At 43.2% G+C, this 19,640-nt stretch overlaps 1 protein-coding gene across 1 annotated transcript in view; it reads left to right on the plus strand.

Annotated features, from left to right (window-relative positions):
• The window catches only part of LOC123763600 (putative neural-cadherin 2), a 50,226-nt gene extending 34,207 nt beyond the window's left edge, over positions 1-16,019 (plus strand). Inside the window, exons 15-23 of the mRNA XM_069301458.1 lie at positions 30-375; positions 719-970; positions 1,085-1,432; positions 1,587-1,902; positions 2,287-2,476; positions 12,211-12,443; positions 12,618-12,827; positions 13,059-13,310; positions 14,602-16,019. Of these exons, the coding sequence (XP_069157559.1) occupies positions 30-375; positions 719-970; positions 1,085-1,432; positions 1,587-1,902; positions 2,287-2,476; positions 12,211-12,443; positions 12,618-12,827; positions 13,059-13,310; positions 14,602-14,921 (2,467 nt within the window). The 3' untranslated portion in view covers positions 14,922-16,019. The remainder of the gene's footprint in view (positions 1-29; positions 376-718; positions 971-1,084; positions 1,433-1,586; positions 1,903-2,286; positions 2,477-12,210; positions 12,444-12,617; positions 12,828-13,058; positions 13,311-14,601) is intronic.
• The last annotated feature ends 3,621 nt before the right edge of the window (positions 16,020-19,640 follow it).

Raw genomic sequence — 19,640 nt, forward strand, 5'->3', positions numbered from 1 at the left:
ACAATACGGAACTGTTTGGCATTGTGCAGGTGCGTGTGTCCAGAAGGGTCGTGGGGGGCGCGGTGCAAAGTGCTGGCCCGCACCTTCACAGGCGACGGGTGGGCGTGGGTCCGCCCGCTGCCTCCCTGCTTCCCTACCACCATATCTCTCCGGCTCCTCACACGCCGTCCCCACGCCCTCGTCCTCTATTCCGGCCCTCTGGCGACCGTCCCACGCCACCCGGACGACCCACCCACGCCCATGCTTGCTCTACAAGTGTGGCGTGGGCGTCCTCAGCTGCTGCTGGAGGGAGGCGCCGAAGCTCTCAAACTGGAGGTCAACCGCACAGTCAACGACGGTGACTGGCACACCATCCATCTTCACCTCCACGCTCACGTAAGTCAGCTGTCACATTGTCTACAGTTACATCAACTTTAGCGTCAGTTACACTCACATTCCATAACAGCGAGCGACACACAACTGTCTCCGCTCACTCAAGTCAAGTGTCACATTTGGCACAGTCAACAGCGGAGACTGGTACACTGTCACCCTTCTTCTTTACTTTAAAGTAACTCACCGTATCCGTAATACGAGGGCTTCTGCGTTAATATACTAAAACGCTCGTACTTTTTGCTCTTCTTTCCTCATGGTTACTTTCGCACGAATGGATCACATTGTTACATTAACTGGTAATATTAACTGACTCTAAATTATAATACGCACATAAGAATATGTTCAGGGTACAGCGATGATGGTGGACCTGTGTGGCGACCTCCAGGGATGGGACAACGACACACAGGACGACTCCCGCTGCCTGGCTCAAGAGTCCTGGACTGACGCTGTAGACGTAAGTGCTTGGCTGGGAACTGGGCCCCTGCAGATAGGAGGACTGGCACACACGCCCCCTAGCCCCGCCCACCACGGATGGCGTGAGGCGCCCACGCCACGCCCACTAGACGGCTGTGTCTCCCATCTCACACTCAACAGTCAGGTGAGGTTATGCCCGTTGAAGCTTCCGATTGACACATCCTAAAGCAATATAACTGAGGTAGCCGCTGGGGGAGCAGACGGTACCTCAGCGAACTCTCACGCAGTGTTATTGCAGCTGGTGGACCTGGGAGAGCCAGCCTACAGCAGGAACACCGCAGGCGGCTGCCGACCTCAAAATAAAGCCTGCAGGGAAGCCATGGGTGGCTGTGGACACCGCGGCCAGTGTGTGGGTGGCTTGAACCTGCCGGAGTGTGAGTGTGACCCAGGGTGGACGGGACCCGCCTGCACCACGCCCACAGTTCCTGCCACCTTCGGCCCTTCGTCTTTTGTGAAGATGGCACTCTCTTTCACGCCTGCGTCTCAGATGATGACGGCACAGCTGCGTCTGAGAACCCGAGGCTCCCGTCAGGGCCTTCTGCTGCACATGGCATCTCGTCAGCATTCTTCAGCATTCACTCTACATGTACGTCACTCGCTATAAACTCACAGAGTGGGATGATGTTACACAGCTTTCAACGTGCTATTTGCTTTAATATTATTGTTGTAGAGTATTGGCCCAAGGTCATGCGCCGCAACCTTAGTTGTATAATTATTGGTTTGCCGTTATGTTATAACAGCTCCGAGGTGGCGTGGTTTGCGCCACGGTGTCTGGGGCAGGGTGGGCGGCGCGGGCGGCGTGCGTGGAGGGGCGGCCGGTGGGTGACGGCGCCTGGCACACCGTCAGGGCGGAGCATCACGGCCCCAACCTGGTGGTGAGCGTCGACGACGGCGACTTCTGGCGACGCAACGAGTCCCTCATCTTGCTACGGGAGGGTGACGAAGGAGGCGGCGAAACACTCACGCCTATCGACTTAAGTGAGGGCGTGAGTGTGGGCGGCCTGCCTGAACGTGTGGGCGTCGCAGTAGTCAATGTGTTGAATGACCTCACAAACAGTAAGTGCCACGCCTAACACACACACACACACCAACAGTTCTATGAAACTCGTAAATTTGGCGTGAAGTGCTGACCACGATGTAGAGAAATATCAAGATTAGAAAAAAATTTAACGTATCAAATCTGCTCTTAATAAAGTCTTTGTAGACAACACATCATCCACTGAAAAGGTCTACTCTCTTCTTAAGAGTCTCTCTACTTCGTCAGATTGAATCAAGTGTTCAAGTCTGATGTGTTATCAAGCACATTCAATAAATAAATAAATACAAATACATATATGTTAATATATCCCATATATGCATTTTCATAAATACAGAAAGGTTGTATATGTAACTGTTCATATCACCTGTACGGTAACACTGTTATATTGTCTTGGTTGTCAGGCTGTATCGACGACGTACGTGTCTCAGGCCGTCAGCTGCAGCTGCCACCAGCTGTGAATGGCAGCAGGTGGGGTCAGGTGACCAGCTGGCAGGGTCTGGAGCCAGGCTGCACCGCCCCTGATGCCTGCCTCAATGCCACCTGCGACGCGCCCCTCTCCTGTGTCTCCACCTGGGGCACCGCCACCTGCAGGTCAGTCCCCTTCACAACTATAGTTAATTTAAACTCATTCGTGCTGCATCCTTCTCGTACAAGTTTGATTATGCGTCCCAATGACAGTTATATAATTCTCCTCATTACAATCTGGCGTTAATTCGGAGACCAGACATAGGGTGTGTTCCATTTATGGTAAGTCGTCTATTCATTTAACACCTCAAAATTGCGTACACTGAGAGATGCTACTCAAGGAAATAAATGAAAGTGGATATTGGCCATCCCAGCCAAGACCAGCGTTTTGAGGAAGAGTTGCATTAATACTTCTACTGACTGCGGTTCCCGATGTTGAGCGTGAACAATCAATTATATTCATATTGCAACTCGCATTTCGTGATTGCTTTCACATTTGGGTTGCTGAAATTCAAATGAGTTCATGTATGGCTGTGAGAGAGAGAGAGAGAGAGAGAGAGAGAGAGAGAGAGAGAGAGAGAGAGAAAGAGAGAGAGAGAGAGAGAGAGAGAGAGAGAGAGAGAGAGAGAGAGAGAGAGAGAGAGAGAGAGAGAGAGAGAGAGAGAGAGAGAGAGAGAGAGAGAGAGAGAGAGAGAGATATTCGTTTGCCTTGTTCGGGTTGAATGTAGACACAGTAGTCGCTTCTGTATATATTTATTGAGTGAGGCAAACAGGTGTATAACTGGCCAGCCGAGGTCCACCTACTCTGGGTCTGTGAGGATGACTGAGGCTGCTGGGAGCATGCTTGATGCTCCTCTGTCTGGCATGACGTCAGAGGCCTACTTGCCTGTGATTGGTTACATTTCAACTGACAGAATTTGAGTATAACACCGCTCGGACACGCTACCAAGTCGACGTCCCTTGTCGACAAGCTCTGGCTAGCTATATAGTTACAATGATACTGAAAGGACCTCGGTGGCATACAATAATGGCTTACATGTGAAATTTGCATAATAAAACATTGAAAGAAGATCAGGTGTGCGTAATACAAACAACTCGGCATATATGCACCAAAAAAAAAAATTCATCATAATAGGTGAAAATCATGGTAACAATGCTTTGATTAAACCAGAGTATTAAGAACATGTGTATGTCTACTGATCAGATATGAACAATACAACTCAAGGTATTGCCTAAACAAAATTATTAACATGTGTCAATGGCATGTGCTTGAAAACCATACAAAATTAAACAATTATTACATTAATAGAACAAAGTTCTGACCTAACAACCACAATTGAATTTCAAGATAGATAATGATTTTTTTTTTTTTCTCTTTTTTTTTTTTTGAAATAATACAATATATTTACAAGACCAATGTACAATATATATAATGTGCAATATATTTACAAGCATATACAAGACCTGGATCAAGAAGACTAACATCTGCGTGATAGCAATCAGGATTCACTGGCCACAATGTGGTTGCTAGAACAATAATAACTCTTATGACAAGCACTGTAAAAATACAAATGGTAGTAGACTTGACAATGGCATCTAATTCATAACAAAATAAAGTTGAGAAAAACTATACATTATATATAATGGTAATAATAAGACACATGTGGTAGAAATACTGCAATTGAGTTTTTTTTTTTTTTTTCCAAACAAACAGAATAACTACAGAGTGCATTCAATTATAAATTCTGCGGATATCTACACCTAGCTCATCCAGAGCACTATACAACTCTGGCTCTGACTGAAGGTCCGGAACAGATGAAACTTCATGTGACAAACTATCATCTTGAGAGATATCCTCGTTAACATCTAGCCAATGGACGTGTGGTGAGTGCACGGTTGAAACGAGAGGTCTAGATCTAAGATTATAATTGCTAGTATGGGGTTGCTGAACATCCAGTGGTCTGTCAACCACAGGAGGTGGTGTCCGAGTAGGAGTATCTGTCTGGGTAAGTTCATTGTCATCTTCCTCATCAGTCTCGTCAACAGTCATTTTAGCTAACTTCATGTGGTCTAAATGTTCATTTATATACTCTCCTGTTAACAAGTTCTTAAGTCCGTATTTGTTACCTTTAATAAGCTCGATTACCTTATATGGACCCAAAAATTTCTTAGTTAACTTGTACATAGGACCAGACCTGTGTTGGTTAAGTATCATTACTACAGATCCAATAGTTATTTTATTGGGTTTAGCTCGTGCATTCCTTGCTAGAGTGAACTCGGCTGTTGCTTTGGACAGTTGTTCTCGTATTTTCTTGAATACTAATTGCATTTGTCTACGCTTCACTTGAACAAAATCATCTACGTTATATAAGGGAGTAGGAGGTACGTTAATCAATTCATTAGGGAGGATCTTATCTGTACCATAAAGAATAGCGTGAGGTGTGTCACCAGTAGAAACATTAATTGAAGAATTTATAGCACACTGAATTAAGGGTATAAAATCATCCCAATTGTTGTTATCAAAATTCAACGTGACTCTCAAGGCATCTAACACTTTCCTGTTAGTATGTTCAGCTAGTCCATTACTTGCCGGATGATAAGGCATGATGCTACATTTTTTGATGTTATATAAATCACACAAGCTAGTTAGAATACTATTACTGAATTCTGGACCATTATCTGAAAGGATTACTTTAGGCATACTATATCTACAAATTATTTGGTCATGGAATGCGCTGGCTATGGTTTCTGCTGTTTTGTTCGGGATAGGAACTAGTTCGCAAAACCGTGAAAAATTATCGACCATTACAAGCAAATGTTTGTTCCCTTTCTCTGTTTCCGCAAAATTTGTCAATAAATCCATCGATATTCGTTCCCAAGGAGCTTTAGTTGCTGGGTACACCTGAATTGGATTAGGTCCTGAAACATGTCCCTTGTGCTGTAAACAAGTTAAACATCTGTCAACATAATGAGCAATCTCCTTAGCCATTTTTGGCCAAAAATATTTCAATCGACCTTGTTGGAGTGTACGATCCTTTCCTGGATGTGCACTTGCAGGAGCATCATGGATAATTTTTAACACAGTTGGTACCAAGACAGCTGGAACAACTAACTGACAACATTTCCTCGGGGCTGTCCCTAGCTTTACTACTCTACACAGTAAATTGTCCAACATAACTAGTTCTTTCAATGGTACTGGTGGTTTATGAATCAGGCGAGTGTCTTGCTTAGTCAAAAATTTAATGACGGGTGCCCATATGGGGTCTTGTCTTTGTTCCGTTTCTACTACTGTAGCATCTAATGCTGGGTAATTTAACTGAATCGCAGCTACGTGTCGAGAAAACGCATCCGCTACAACATTTTGCTTTCCTGGAATATATCCAAATGTGGGATTGAATTCTTGAATTGTGAGCAAATATCTAGCAAACTTTCCAACTGGATTCTTATTTTTGAACAAGGGAATTAATGGTTGGTGATCTGTAAGAACATGAACTGGGTAATTATAAATTGTATCCTTGAAATGTTTAAGTGCCCAAACAACTGCCAAGGCTTCTCGTTCTGTTGCACTATAATTTTTCTCTTCTTTAGATAATGTGCGGCTAGCATAAGCTATTGCGTGATCTCTGTGACCTTCTGTTTGAAGTAATGCAGCACCTAAACCTATGTCACTAGCATCTGTAACCAACGTAAAAGGTTTAGAAAAATCTGGGTACCTAAGGACAGGTGACGAAATCAAGGCTGCTTTGAGTTTTTTGAATGACTGATCCTGGGCCTCTCCCCAAACAAAGGGTTCATCTTTTCTTTGCAACTTGTAAAGCGGAGCGGCTATAATAGAGAATCCAGCAATAAATGAACGATAAAATCCTACAAGACCTGTGAACTGTCTTACGGCTTCTGCGGTACGAGGTGTTGGAAAATCACGGGCAGCAATAATTTTTGATTCATTCAATGTAATACCTGAAGGTGTAACTGTATGACCTAGGAAATTAATCTTTTGCTTTAAAAATGAACATTTTGCAAGCTTTATTTTTAAATTAGCTTCAGCGAGCTTTGCAAGTACCTTTTCAAGGTTCTGGAAATGAGTCTGAACATCTTGCGACATGATTATGAGATCATCAAGGTAAACTAGAAGCGTACTTCCTATCAATCTACGAAATAGATTTGTCATGAGCCGTGAAAAGGTTATTGGACTACTACGCAAACCAAACGGCATTCTTTTGAAATGAAAATGACCATTGGGAGTACTAAAGGCTGTCAATTGTTTACTTTCCTCATCAAGGGGGATTTGCCAGAATCCCTGCAACAAATCTAACGTTGAGAATACTTTGTTTCGACCAATACTTTGCAACAAATCATTTAGAACTGGAAGTGGGAAACGATCAGGTATTGTTACTCTGTTAAGCTTGCGATAATCGATTACAGGTCTCCAAGTCCCATCTCGCTTTGGTACAAGAATCAATGGAGCGTTCCATGGCGAATTACTCGATTCAATTACATCACTCTGTAACATTTCTTCTACAAGTCTATCTGCTTCTGCTCTCTGAGAATGGGGAAGACGGTAAGCTGGTACATAAATAGGCGTAGTTCCTTGTTCAAGGGGAATTTTATGTGTAATGAGAGGAGTGAGACCTAATTTTTCTCCTGGTAGAGCAACAACAGCTCTATTCCTGTTCAAAATTTCCAAAAGCTGAGCCCCAGAGTCAGGAAAATCAGTAGGACTGAGGTGTTGCGCTTGCACCTCTGGCTGAGATCCCTGTTCTCCTGGTGTGAGTGTACAAACAGTATGATCCATGGAGACATCATCCACAACTCGCACCGGTAACGAGTAATGGGCAAAATCTACAACATGGGTACCAGACTGGAGATGGATATCGGCATTACTTGTGTTCGCGATAAAAAGTGAGACAGTACCATCCTGCACTGTGTGCCAGGAGGGTTCAACAAATGTACCATTCACTTTACATGTTTCACTTTCCGCAATCACATCCGACAACTCAGGCACTCCCTGAACCTTAACTCTTATTCTGGTGAGAGAATGAGGGTGTAGCACAGTGTCAGTAGCCGTGGAACCACTGACTTCAGAGATGGAAGCTGCCAGGCGAGCGAGACAACGAGAATCCGTTAGGGCGTCCCCTTCCAGAAAGTCCCGATACTCATTCTCCTTAACAACTGTACAACTACTATGCTTCAATCGAGTGCCTGTTTTCTCGGGTATGCTACCACGACAATGATCTGACAAACCTACGCTAGCAAGGCGGGTGTCAACAAAATTAACATAATCTGATTGAAGGTTGAACTCGTGGCCCTGTCGATACATGCTACACAAGGGTATGACGTGGTCTTTGATACTTATGTTCCAACGATGGGGAAACAATGCAATATTTTCATCAATCATGGTGTACAGACCTAAGAGAATGTCTCCAGGAAAATGAATAATGTCAACAACTAAACATGTTATAGACAATGTGACATCATTGAACTTGAGTGGGAGGTCAATTTCACCCTGAACTTTTACTTTATTTCCTGAAATACCACTTAGAAAAGGTATGTGTGACTGTTTTAAAATAATAGGGTGCTTACTTTCAATGTCTCTAAGAGCTGAGGGCTTGACAATATTAATTTTTGCACCTGAGTCAAGAAAAACTTTTAAAACTCTACCATGTACAATGGCTGATACAAGGGGACCATCACTTGAGACTGGACAAGTTACTATTTTTGACTTATGTTGTCTGGGATATCTGTGTCTTGTTTGTGTCAAATTTACTGTGGATCCGTCAACATCTACAACTGGTCTAGAGTCAGTGTCCTCCTCTGTCAAGTGTCCAAATCTATTTTGGGTAGCTACTGAATACACAGGGAGGGCACTAGGATTGGCTAGCTTGAATTGGTTAGCGGATGGCCTTGGGGGTTTCCCGACGACATGGAGTGAACATTCTGAGCTCCAGCATTCTGTGACTGAGCATTATAATTTGAAATTGCATTATAGCTGGGCTGGGAGTTGTAATTACGAGAGTTCTGATAATGTCTTGGACGCTGTGAGCCTCGCCAAGACTGACCATGGGAGTTACGAGGTGGAGATGTCCTTTGCCTAGCTCTACAATCCGCAGTGTGGTGACCAACTTGTTTATGGTACGTGCAATATGGAAGCCTAGAATGATTAGATTGATGAGGGGGCCGAGAGAATTGTCTAGGAGGTGATGATCTAGGGGCGGACCAACAGTCCCTTGCAAGGTGGTTACTCTTACCACAATGCCAACATGAGGGAGTGGATGGTTGTGGACTATGGCGTTTCGGCATTTTATGAGGCGGCGAATTTGACTGGGGGCTACGAGCATGGGTACGCTTCTGCGACCAAGAGTTTTGAGAATTTGTGGGAGGATGCTGAGAACTTGTAACTACATTTACAGCATCAGAGGGTGGCAACAGTTGAGCACTTCGGGGAGCTAGTTTATCGGCGGCATTGTTAATAGCCTCAAACACTTCACCAATTTCATGTTTAACACCAAAATTTTGTTGCTCAACGATTGGTTTTGTATGCTCGGGGGCAAAATGCATTAAAGTACCAAATGCTATCATTTTGGCCATAGCCTCAGGGGACAGATTATTGTCTTTATCTAACCAAGTTGAATTATTCATAGCAGAAACTAAGGCATACAGATACTGATCGAGACGGCTAGTAAACGCATTAAACGATTCACCAGGCTGCATGGTGGCATTGGCAATTTTCTTGACTAACCTATATGGGTCAAGGTCTCCTTTATTAACAAAGCGACGGCGAAAGAAATCCTTAAATTCAGGCCAAGACTGGAGGCTAACAATGGCTTTCTCATCAACAACAAAACGTGCATCACCTTTGGTTGTGTCCACGGCTGACCGTGCAATTGCTAAGTATTCGGCATCAGTAGGCTTAGAAAAACGTGCAACTGTTTTCGCTTCAACCTTACTAAACCATGATTCTAATAAACGCGATTCCCCAGCAAAAAGAGGAATAGCCATTTCCTGAGCTGATCTCTGGCCATTGGGATGAGCAACTGCTCCTGTTGAGTCTGAAGGGGTTTCAACAGTGGTAGGCATTGTCACAGCCGTGGAAGTAATATTTGAACGCAGATTATAATTAAGTGCACCTGGCATCAGAAATAGTATACACAAAAATAAACACAAAAAATATCAACTTGGCTAAAGTAAAAATGGCAGAAATAAAATTATTAAATTGGGCTAGGCAAGAAAATAATTAAGAACAAGCAAATTGTAAACTAAATTTAGCAATCTTTCATTAAAAAAATGACTGGAATTAGATGTATGTAAATTAATTAAACCAGACTAAGCACAGCAATTTAGAATAAAAACTGGGAAATGCAATTGCAAAATTTCATTAAAAAGATTCAACACAACAAGTGGCAATGCAAGAAATATGGATGTAGCACATAAACTGGACACAGGAATGTATATAACTCCTATGGTAAAAGTTTAAATTAAAATGCTTAAAGGATAAATTTCAAGTTAGGTCTGGAGAAATTAAAAAAAATTATATTGCACAAATCCTTAACTGCTACTAAAACAAGGATTTCTTAATTCACTGGAATTTGAATTTACCAATAACACTCTAGGAGAACAATTAAAATTCAATGAAATTACTGTAAGAAGCAGGAATGTTGAAATCACACAGGAAAACTGTGGGGAGTGCAGTACTGAACCAGCTCCAATATTTAACAAGTCACTGAATGGTTAATTCACAGGATATTATGGGAATTATTACATAAGTCACTTTTTAACACTTGGCACGTTGTTCTCAACTAGCAATTACTTATCTCAGGGTTGTAATTTATGAGGATCACCAGTAGCCAAAGTAGGAGAAGCGTCGTGAAGATCTGAAGAGGCCCATGTGAGGCGTGTTTACAAACTGGATGCGACGGCAGCGCTCCTGGCGGCGGTGGCGCGAGACTCAGGGACCCCACACTGTTCAGGCTAGAGGCACGAAGATAAATTCTGACGACGACAATATTGCGACGATGGAATAACCAGTTGATACTTGCGACGATGGCTGACGACGATTGCAGTAGCTTGCACCCTCACGAAGCTTGATACTGTCAGCTTGGGTGGCGGTGGTGGTGGTGGTGGGTGTAATAGGTGGTTCCCACGTGGTGGCGCGAGGTTCAAAAATGGCTGGCGCGGGAAGCTTCCTTCCTCCTCACTGATGAGTGAGCGTTCTCACAGGAAGATATTGACCCTTACTTCTAAAACGTTAGCCTGGAGTAGTGGTTGATGGCAGGACCCTGGTCTGGCACAATATTTGATGCGTGGGTGGCAGGATGGCGGCTTATGGCGGTGGCGGTGGCGGCGGTTTTGGCTGGAACACGAGGCGATGCTGGGTACTGGAACTTTTGCTTCCAGAAAAAAATTTCTGGATCCCACTGCTGCTACCAGTATTCGTTTGCCTTGTTCGGGTTGAATGTAGACACAGTAGTCGCTTCTGTATATATTTATTGAGTGAGGCAAACAGGTGTATAACTGGCCAGCCGAGGTCCACCTACTCTGGGTCTGTGAGGATGACTGAGGCTGCTGGGAGCATGCTTGATGCTCCTCTGTCTGGCATGACGTCAGAGGCCTACTTGCCTGTGATTGGTTACATTTCAACTGACAGAATTTGAGTATAACAGAGAGAGAGAGAGAGAGAGAGAGAGAGAGAGAGAGAGAGAGAGAGAGAGAGAGAGAGAGAAAGAGAGAGAGAGAGAGAGAGAGAGAGAGAGAGAGAGAGAGAGAGAGAGAGAGAGAGAGAGAGAGAGAGAGAGAGAGAGAGAGAGAGAGAGAGAGAGAGAGAGAGAGAGAGAGAGAGAGAGAGAGAGAGAGAGAGAGAGAGAGAGAGAGAGAGAGAGAGAGAGAGAGAGAGAAGGGGGTGGAGGGAGGTAGGTCTTTGGAGCCATTTGATGGAGTAACTTTCCAGGCTCTCTGTGTCCACAGAGCCCTGATGAGAACATGTTTGCCTCCCGCTTAAGAGGCTTCTCACTCCCGGCGCAGGCATTCAGCAATATCATACGCACAGATTACTCGATAATATTAGTAAAGGTAATTGTAGGTTGTTTGAGCAACCAAGTGGATACGAGTTGCTTTCCAGATAATGGTTTTCTTAAGACTTAGCGGGAGTGTAGTGGAAGACAGATTTGAATCGAGCGCCAGACGGTAAGGGGCCCCCTCGCCCCGCCGTATTGTGTGGTCGCGCACTGGCAAATGTGGGGTCATCTGTTCAGGTGACCTTCACCCCAACAGACTGACTTACTACTCTCTACGTGACCGCTCTACGTTCCCTTACATTGTCCCACAACTACAATATCGGTATCTACCATACATAGAAAAGTTATCTTGAGGTTATCTTGAGGTTATCTTGAGATGATTTCGGGGTTTTTAGTGTCCCCGCGGCCCGGTCCTCGACCAGGCCTCCACCCCCAGGAAGCAGCCCGTGACAGCTGACTAACACCCAGGTACCTATTTTACTGCTAGGTAACAAGGGCATAGGGTGAAAGAAAATCTGCCCATTGTTTCTCGCCGGCGCCTGGGATCGAACCCAGGACCACAGGATCACAAGTCCAGCGTGCTGTCCGCTCGGCCGACCGGCTCCCAGGTGAGTGGTCTGTATTCTCATTGTAGAACTCATTTCCTAGTGGTTGTTGCTGCCGTCCAGACACTATTGTTTTGACAATGGTGCCACACTGGCTAGTAATGACACCACATTGGCTAGTAATAGTGCCACGCTGGCTAGTAATGGCACCACAGTGGCTAGTAGTGGTGCCACACTGGCTAGTAATGGTACCGTGTAACTGAATGACTTAGTCCACTGTAACAATCTATTTGCCCCCCCTGGTCAGCTGTGGTCCAGGAGAGCAGGTGGTGGGAGGCGCCTGTGAGGACGTGGACGAGTGCGCATGGCGGCCCTGCCTGCATGGCGGCTCCTGCTACAACCTGCGGCCCGGCTTCCAGTGTGTCTGCGGCCCGGGCCACACAGGCGATCATTGCCAGTGGACGGAAGTGGCCACCGCGGGCCACCCACTAGCGGCCCCTGTGGCCATCGCCGCCCTTACAGTGTCACTACTACTTCTGGGTCAGTATATCATCACCACACAGTTTTATGATCTCTTAAAGACCTCCACACACAAATCGTATACACAAATATTATCAATTTATAAGGCTCAAAGATTGTATAGAGCGTAGTATGTTGAGCGTAGTGTTGAATGGAGCGTATCCGGACCACTGAGCGTCCCTTCCTCCATGACAGTGGTGATGGGAGTGGTGATCTCTGTCAGACTACGGCGACAGTGGCTGGTGCGTGGCGCGGGAGCAGGGCGGCGGGCCGTCCAGGGCAGCACCGTGGTCGACGTCAAGGATGCGACGCGCTGCATTCAACAGGGAGACCATCAACACAAGGCTTTCCTGGAGTGTTTGCATCTCAGACTCTCTCATGCTCAAGCTACTTCCATCGGAAAAGGTGGATTTTTTTGTGTATTTAAATAAAGCTATAATAGTTTTGAATGGATAATCATGAATTAGATTTGATTTAAAGGCCGGCATAGCTTACCGACTCAACACTTGACAAAAATACTAATCTATACGAAAGTTACTTCAAGGAAGTTGTCGTGGGTCTCAATACTACCGTAAAACAGTAGTTTCGGGAAAGATAGTTACAGCAATCATTCTATTTTTGTTATTATTTCTTTAGAGGAGCGACTTCCCCAGAGTCCAAGCACCCCGTACGCCACTGGAGTCCGTGTCAGCGCCGGTGTTCCTGGAGCTGGGGTCGTGTCTGTGAGTGCTGGGGTCGTGTCTGTGAGTGCTGGGGTTCCGGTGGGGGGCGTGTTGGCAGGCAGAGAACTGAGAGGCTCCGACTCCCTTCCAGCCAAGGACGACCTTCGAGCCTACGCCTACGAGGGAGACGGATCATCTGCCGGGTCTCTGTCCTCAGCATTATCAGGTCTGTGGATGCAAGGTTTCTAAGCCAGGTCTGTGGATGTAAGGTTTCTAAGCCAGGTCTGTGGATGCAAGGTTTCTAAGCCAGGTCTGTGGATGTAAGGTTTCTAATCCAGGTCTGTGGATGCAAGGTTCCAAAATTATATCTTGGGGGATACAAAGTTCCTAAGTCTGCAGGTCTGCAGCTGCTAACTTCCTAAGTCACGTCTGTATATAGCTGCAAGAATCACGAGTCGGGTAGAATAAAGGTTTGGGAGATAAGGTAAGATTCAGGTGCATTTTTTATCTTACATTGAAGTTCAAGCGCCCGGCAGGAACGAGTTATCACATGTCAAGAATCTCGGTCCACGAGGTTACGAAGCAATAAACATTTCAGTTTTCTGTCATGACAGCAGTTATTAGCTGGTTAAAGTTAAGAGGTTACTTACACCAGCATGTAGTTCATTGATGATGCTATAAGCTATTTCTCGGAATTGAGCAATCATGAAGTTATCCACACTGTAATCTCTTCTCGCATTATTCTGAAACCCAGGTAAGTTATATAGCTTTGAATCCTTATTATTGCTGAATGACCATGATGACAGCACCTCTAGTACGCGAGAGCTTGATAGGAGCACCTCTAGTACGCGAGGGCACGATGCCAGCACCTCTAGTACGCGAGAGCGCGATGCCAGCACCTCTAGTACGCGAGAGCGTGATGCCAGCACCTCTAGTACGCGAGAGCGTGATGCCAGCGCCTCTAGTACGCGAGAACGTGATGTCAGCACCTCTAGTACGCGAGAGCGTGATGCCAGCACCTCTAGTACGCGAGAACGTGATGTCAGCACCTCTAGTACGCGAGAGCGTGATGCCAGCACCTCTAGTACGCGAGAGCGTGATGTCAGCACCTCTAGTACGCGAGAGCGTGATGTCAGCACCTCTAGTACGCGAGAGCGTGATGCCAGCACCTCTAGTACGCGAGAGCGTGATGCCAGCGCCTCTAGTACGCGAGAACGTGATGTCAGCACCTCTAGTACGCGAGAGCGTGATGTCAGCACCTCTAGTACGCGAGAGCGCGATGCCAGCACCTCTAGTACGCGAGAGCGTGATGCCAGCACCTCTAGTACGCGAGAGCGCGATGCCAGCACCTCTAGTACGCGAGAGCGTGATGCCAGCACCTCTAGTACACATTTAGCAATAGCACGGAACTTCATAAATCTTTCCACTAGTTCACTCTCAACCCATAAAGCTTAAATAACCAGAGACGATGTTATTCTTCCTAGTTCTAACATTTCGTTTGTTTTACTCCCAAATAGGTCTTCGGGAAGAGCAGCCTGACGAAGGAAGCATGAAGCAGATGGCCCCAGGGTTCCTCGAGGTCATGGATTTACTCAAGAATTTGCCAGAAGCATCAATGTCTCCTTTACTGCTGTCAAAAGGCGTCGATCAGACAATGAATACAACAGAAGCAACGTCGGTTAAGACTCGAGGACAGAATCTAACTCCTTTGTCGACAAAAGGCGCAGTTTACTCCATGATGAGTAAAGCCGCTGCTGCTGCAGATACCAAGACATCTGCTAAAGCTTCTCCCCAACATATCCCGGCGACTTGTGAGGAACAAACTACAGTGTGTTGAAACCAACCAACAAATTAAAGGGATCCGAGAACATTAAAGGCGTTAGCGGGGGGAAAAAAATTAGGATTTTAAAGGTGTTGGCGGTATTAAAGGGTAATGTAAATTCAACGTGAAATTACCGTTATCAACGTGAATTCAACGTGAAATTACCGTTATCAACGTGAATTCAACGTGAAATTACCGTTATCAACGTGAATTCAACGTGAAATTACCGTTATCAACGTGAATTCAACGTGAAATTACCGTTATCAACGTAAATTCAACGTGAAATTACCGTTATCAACGTGAATTCAACGTGAAATTACCGTTATCAACGTGAATTCAACGTTACTCATTTTGTGACTATTGAATTAAACCTAATGCAATTATCAAGTGTGTTTCTGCACAATAGGCTCACAATATGCGGAAATACGCTAATTGTACAATGTCATTGTGAAACTGCAATACGTAAGCCAGTGAACAAAGTATCCCAGAGTGGCACTGATTGGTGTTAGATGTGCCCTGGGTTGGGTGACCAGGATATTACCGTGTTCTTAAAATGGTATAATTGACTGAAGGAACTATTACTCAGTTCGAGGGAACAATAATGTAATCTCGAAGTGTTACTGTAAATGCCGACTTGTGTCGGACAAATTTAGACAATCTTAAGATGTGGCCTCATATGACAGACAGGGTTGAAGTTTAATATAAGCATCTTTGTGGTAGAACTCTTAACTTTCAACGTAGTTTTTACTCAGATTTGTCCATGGAAGGTGGAAGGAAGGAGAAGAGCGTTTAGCCTTGGGCACATTTTTGTATACGTGGAATTACGTTACCCCAGAAAGGGAGTTTGTTTATAAAGATCAAATGAGAACGAAAGTATCGCAGTTATGTAGCGACTTCATAGTGGTCCAGGACGGACAGAAAAAATAAGTCGTTTCATATTCTGGTGTGTGGTTTCAGTCTTCAGTTATGTATACCGTGGCTGTGAAATATTTGATATTTCAATATTTACCTTTTTTGTACTAAAATACTCCTTGTTATAAAAACAAAACCGAGGCATATATCTATTTTATACGTTTATAGATTGCTTGAATTACATGTATTTAACCAAGACAAGTTTTAATTATCCTATGATTGTTATAGTTGCACTTCCTGAACACCAGCGAGTTCTTGCTTGTTAACTAGTGGTGCATTGAGAGTTGTGGGGGGGAGGGGGGGAGGAGGAAGAGATGAAGGGTTAAAGATGAAAGTAAATGACAGTGAAAAAATTGTAGCTTAATTATAAATAGCAACGCTAGTTTTTATCTCGGGTCGAGTATTTACAGTTTTCCTCGTGAGTGATTAAAACTTTCGCTCTTGGTAATTATAGTTTTTCCATTAGCGACAGTAAAGTCCTTCAACTTTACCTGTGACTTATTCGCGTAATACTTCAATAGATACATTGTAAGTGTTAATATTGTTCATCTGAATTTCACATTTCCCTTGTCACTACACTTTTCATTCCCTTTATCCTTCGTACCTCTAACTGGATTAAGTGCGAGCAATATTAACTTATGCTTAAATGGAAATCTGTTGTAACATGGAGAAGGGAAAACTAAATGTTCAAAGATCTTTATTTATATTTAGAAAGTACATTTTTTTACAGTATTAAAACATTTATAAAACTAGGTTGAACAAAGTAATTATCAAAAGAAGGCACCAAACCGAGAAGTCTACGTATGGGTTGAACAAAATGACACCCTATGCATGTTATTTTATAAGATACACAATACTCTATATTCTGCATCACCTGACCACTTTGGTCATGTCGGGCTACCAAGCCCCAAACCTTTATTAGTTTTGCTGACTAACCTGACCCGCAAGCTAGAATTTTACGTCTGAAGAATGAAGTAATCGCAACCAAGTTCCTCTTGGGACCATATCAAGTCAATACCAGCAGAGAAACACCATTGATGGCCTGCTGGGTTATCCATATATTGTTATTTACCAACATGCAAGCACTTCAGTAATCTCGAACCATGATCAGTCCGCCGTCTGGGATAACATTAAATCTTACGTGACTTCTCCTTGCTGGTCACACCTGGAAGAAATATTAATGTCCTCTCACCCTAATTTCTTCAGAAGTTACCGTTACCCCAACTGCTTAACTTAAACAGTTTGCCGGTGTGTTAAATTGCATTGTGTTTGAGCTTCTTGTTGTGTTTTGTTGTCGGCCCTTCAGGCCGGTTTTTTGTGTAATTGTGAATTTGTAAATGTGTAGATTTGTGAATTTGTAAATGTGTAGATTTGTGAATTTGTAAATGTGTAGATTTGTGAATTTGTAAATGTGTAGATTTGTGAATTTGTACTTTTGTGTTTTGTGGTTTTGTTATTTGTGATTTTGTGTTCTGTTTACTATGATCTAGTTTTATTGAACTTTTACGTATGCTTGCATGTAACACAGCCTTTAACCCCAATGTCTTGTACCGTTGTTCTTTCTGTACTGTCTTGCACTGTGTTTGTGTTTATTGTTATGTTTTTGTTGTTGGGCCTTCAGGCCGGTATTTTGTGTTTTTGTAATTTTGTACTTTTGTGCTTGTGTGATTTGAGGTTTGTGATTTTGTGCTCTGCTTGTTTGTTCTCGTTTTATTGTTCTTATATGCATGCTTGCATGTAAAAAATAAAAATAAAAAAATATGCTAATATATTATAATATTAATTTATATTTGAGAAAATTCCCGTTTTGAATGAATAGCATGTACAAATTTATGAATGCGTCTGTGGGGTCGACCGCTGGATGTAATGGACTTGCGTCGAGGACGGGTTGCTTGTTTACATATTAGTTTCATCTTCGGGAAGGTGATTGTTAGGTGTTTCGTATCTTTTGACAATGATTCATTGTCTTGGACTCATTAGAATATTTAGATATTGCTTTATACTTTAAACGTTTATGCGTATAGAAAAATAAAGATTACGTCTATTATCTTGTGATATTTGTCCTTATAAATAATACATACATATTATATATAATATAATTATATAAATTATATTATATAATTCTTCTTTATATATATATATATATATATATATATATATATATATATATATATATATATATATATATATATATATATATATATATATATATATATATATATATATATATATAATGAAGAAGAAAAAGAGAAATCATTATATTACAAAAATCTTCAGGCAAGAATTCCCTCTGATTACAAATAAATTCAGATAAAATTAGTAATTTACATACGAATGTGGAACTAATGTCCTCGTAATGTAAGAGACTTCCCGAAAATGCTCAAAGACCCGAAAGCCTAAGATGTTTAGGAAATCAAAATACATATTCTGTAAATTTGATTTGTTTTAATATAAATTGTAAATACGTGTGTTAAACATAGTTTATATCTGTCAACCTAAGTATACTTATTTCAATAATTAATTATTGTCTAATTATAAGTACTGTATAAATCATCGTCAACCTGTATAGATCAGTCAACCACAAAACTGCATAGATTAGAAAATCCGTAGGGGCCGTGATGAGGGTTCGAACCTATGCGGTGGGTGTTCACAAGCACACGCCCTAGTCAACTAGGCCACGACAAGGACAAAAGGATTTTAACCTGTGTATTGAAAGAGGAGCGCCAGAGGTAGAACATTCCTGGAGCCAGAGTGCATGGGGGGTGATTGTGTGAAAATCCTGGTCCGACTTCAGTGGAAGCCTCAGAAAACCATTGTGAGCTCCAATAGAACTCCAGGTTGCAATCTTTTTGACCATGTGATGGCCTAATTGACTAGGGCGTGTGCGTGGGAACACTCACCGAATAAGTTCGAATCCTCATCACGGCTCCTACGGATTTTCTCACTGACACACACATCACGGTAGTGTGATTACTCTCTGTGTAGAGATCAGTGAACAACAGCACTGTACAGATCAGCTACAATACCTGATATATTAGCGTCAAACCCCACACTCTATACCAAATATTATATAGATGGCGATGTGTGTGTTATTGAACTAGTCAGACCTCACCCTGCGACACCGTATGTAACACAACTGTTCTCTCTTTCCAGAAAGCTGCTAACATATCGAGGCGAGTGCTCTGAAAATTTCAATATTATAGTCTCAATTTTTTTCTAAATCTCAACGATTCTGACGGATTGGGTGATTCCGTTAGGCAACACATCTCAATAATTTGTGTATTTAAAGGCACGTGTATCTAGTTAGCTCGCCCCTCCGCTGTAAGCCTCGAGGGTGATGATAGTGAAGGGGCAGAGGGTGGTGATGGTGAAGGGGATGAGGGTGATGATGGTGAAGGGGTAGAAGCTGTTGATGGGGGAAAGGAATACAAAATGGTGATGCGTTATAAGTCTTTATGGCCAGGATAAATAGATAAATATAACTAGATTCATTCGTTATATATATCCAGGATAAATATAACTAAATAAATGTGGGTAATTTTGTTACAGATGTTCACTATAGTCTCGGAGGTTTCAATATCAAGAGAATTTTTAATTGTGGCTGCGAAAATTAGCGTATAATGGCAGCTCTAAAATAATTACATGGAGTGATGAAGCATGCTGAGCACAATGGAAGAACTGCGGAGTGTTTGGATCTTTGATTCAATAAAGAGAGGTTACGGAGCACTGCGTCAGTGTTGATTAATCAGTCCTTCTCTCTCCGTCTCTCTGTCCCTCTCTCTCTTTCTCCGTCTCTCTGTCCCTCTCTCTCTCTCTCTCTCT

Source organism: Procambarus clarkii, chromosome 5, assembly GCF_040958095.1.
Source record: "Procambarus clarkii isolate CNS0578487 chromosome 5, FALCON_Pclarkii_2.0, whole genome shotgun sequence".
NCBI lineage: Eukaryota > Metazoa > Arthropoda > Malacostraca > Decapoda > Cambaridae > Procambarus > Procambarus clarkii.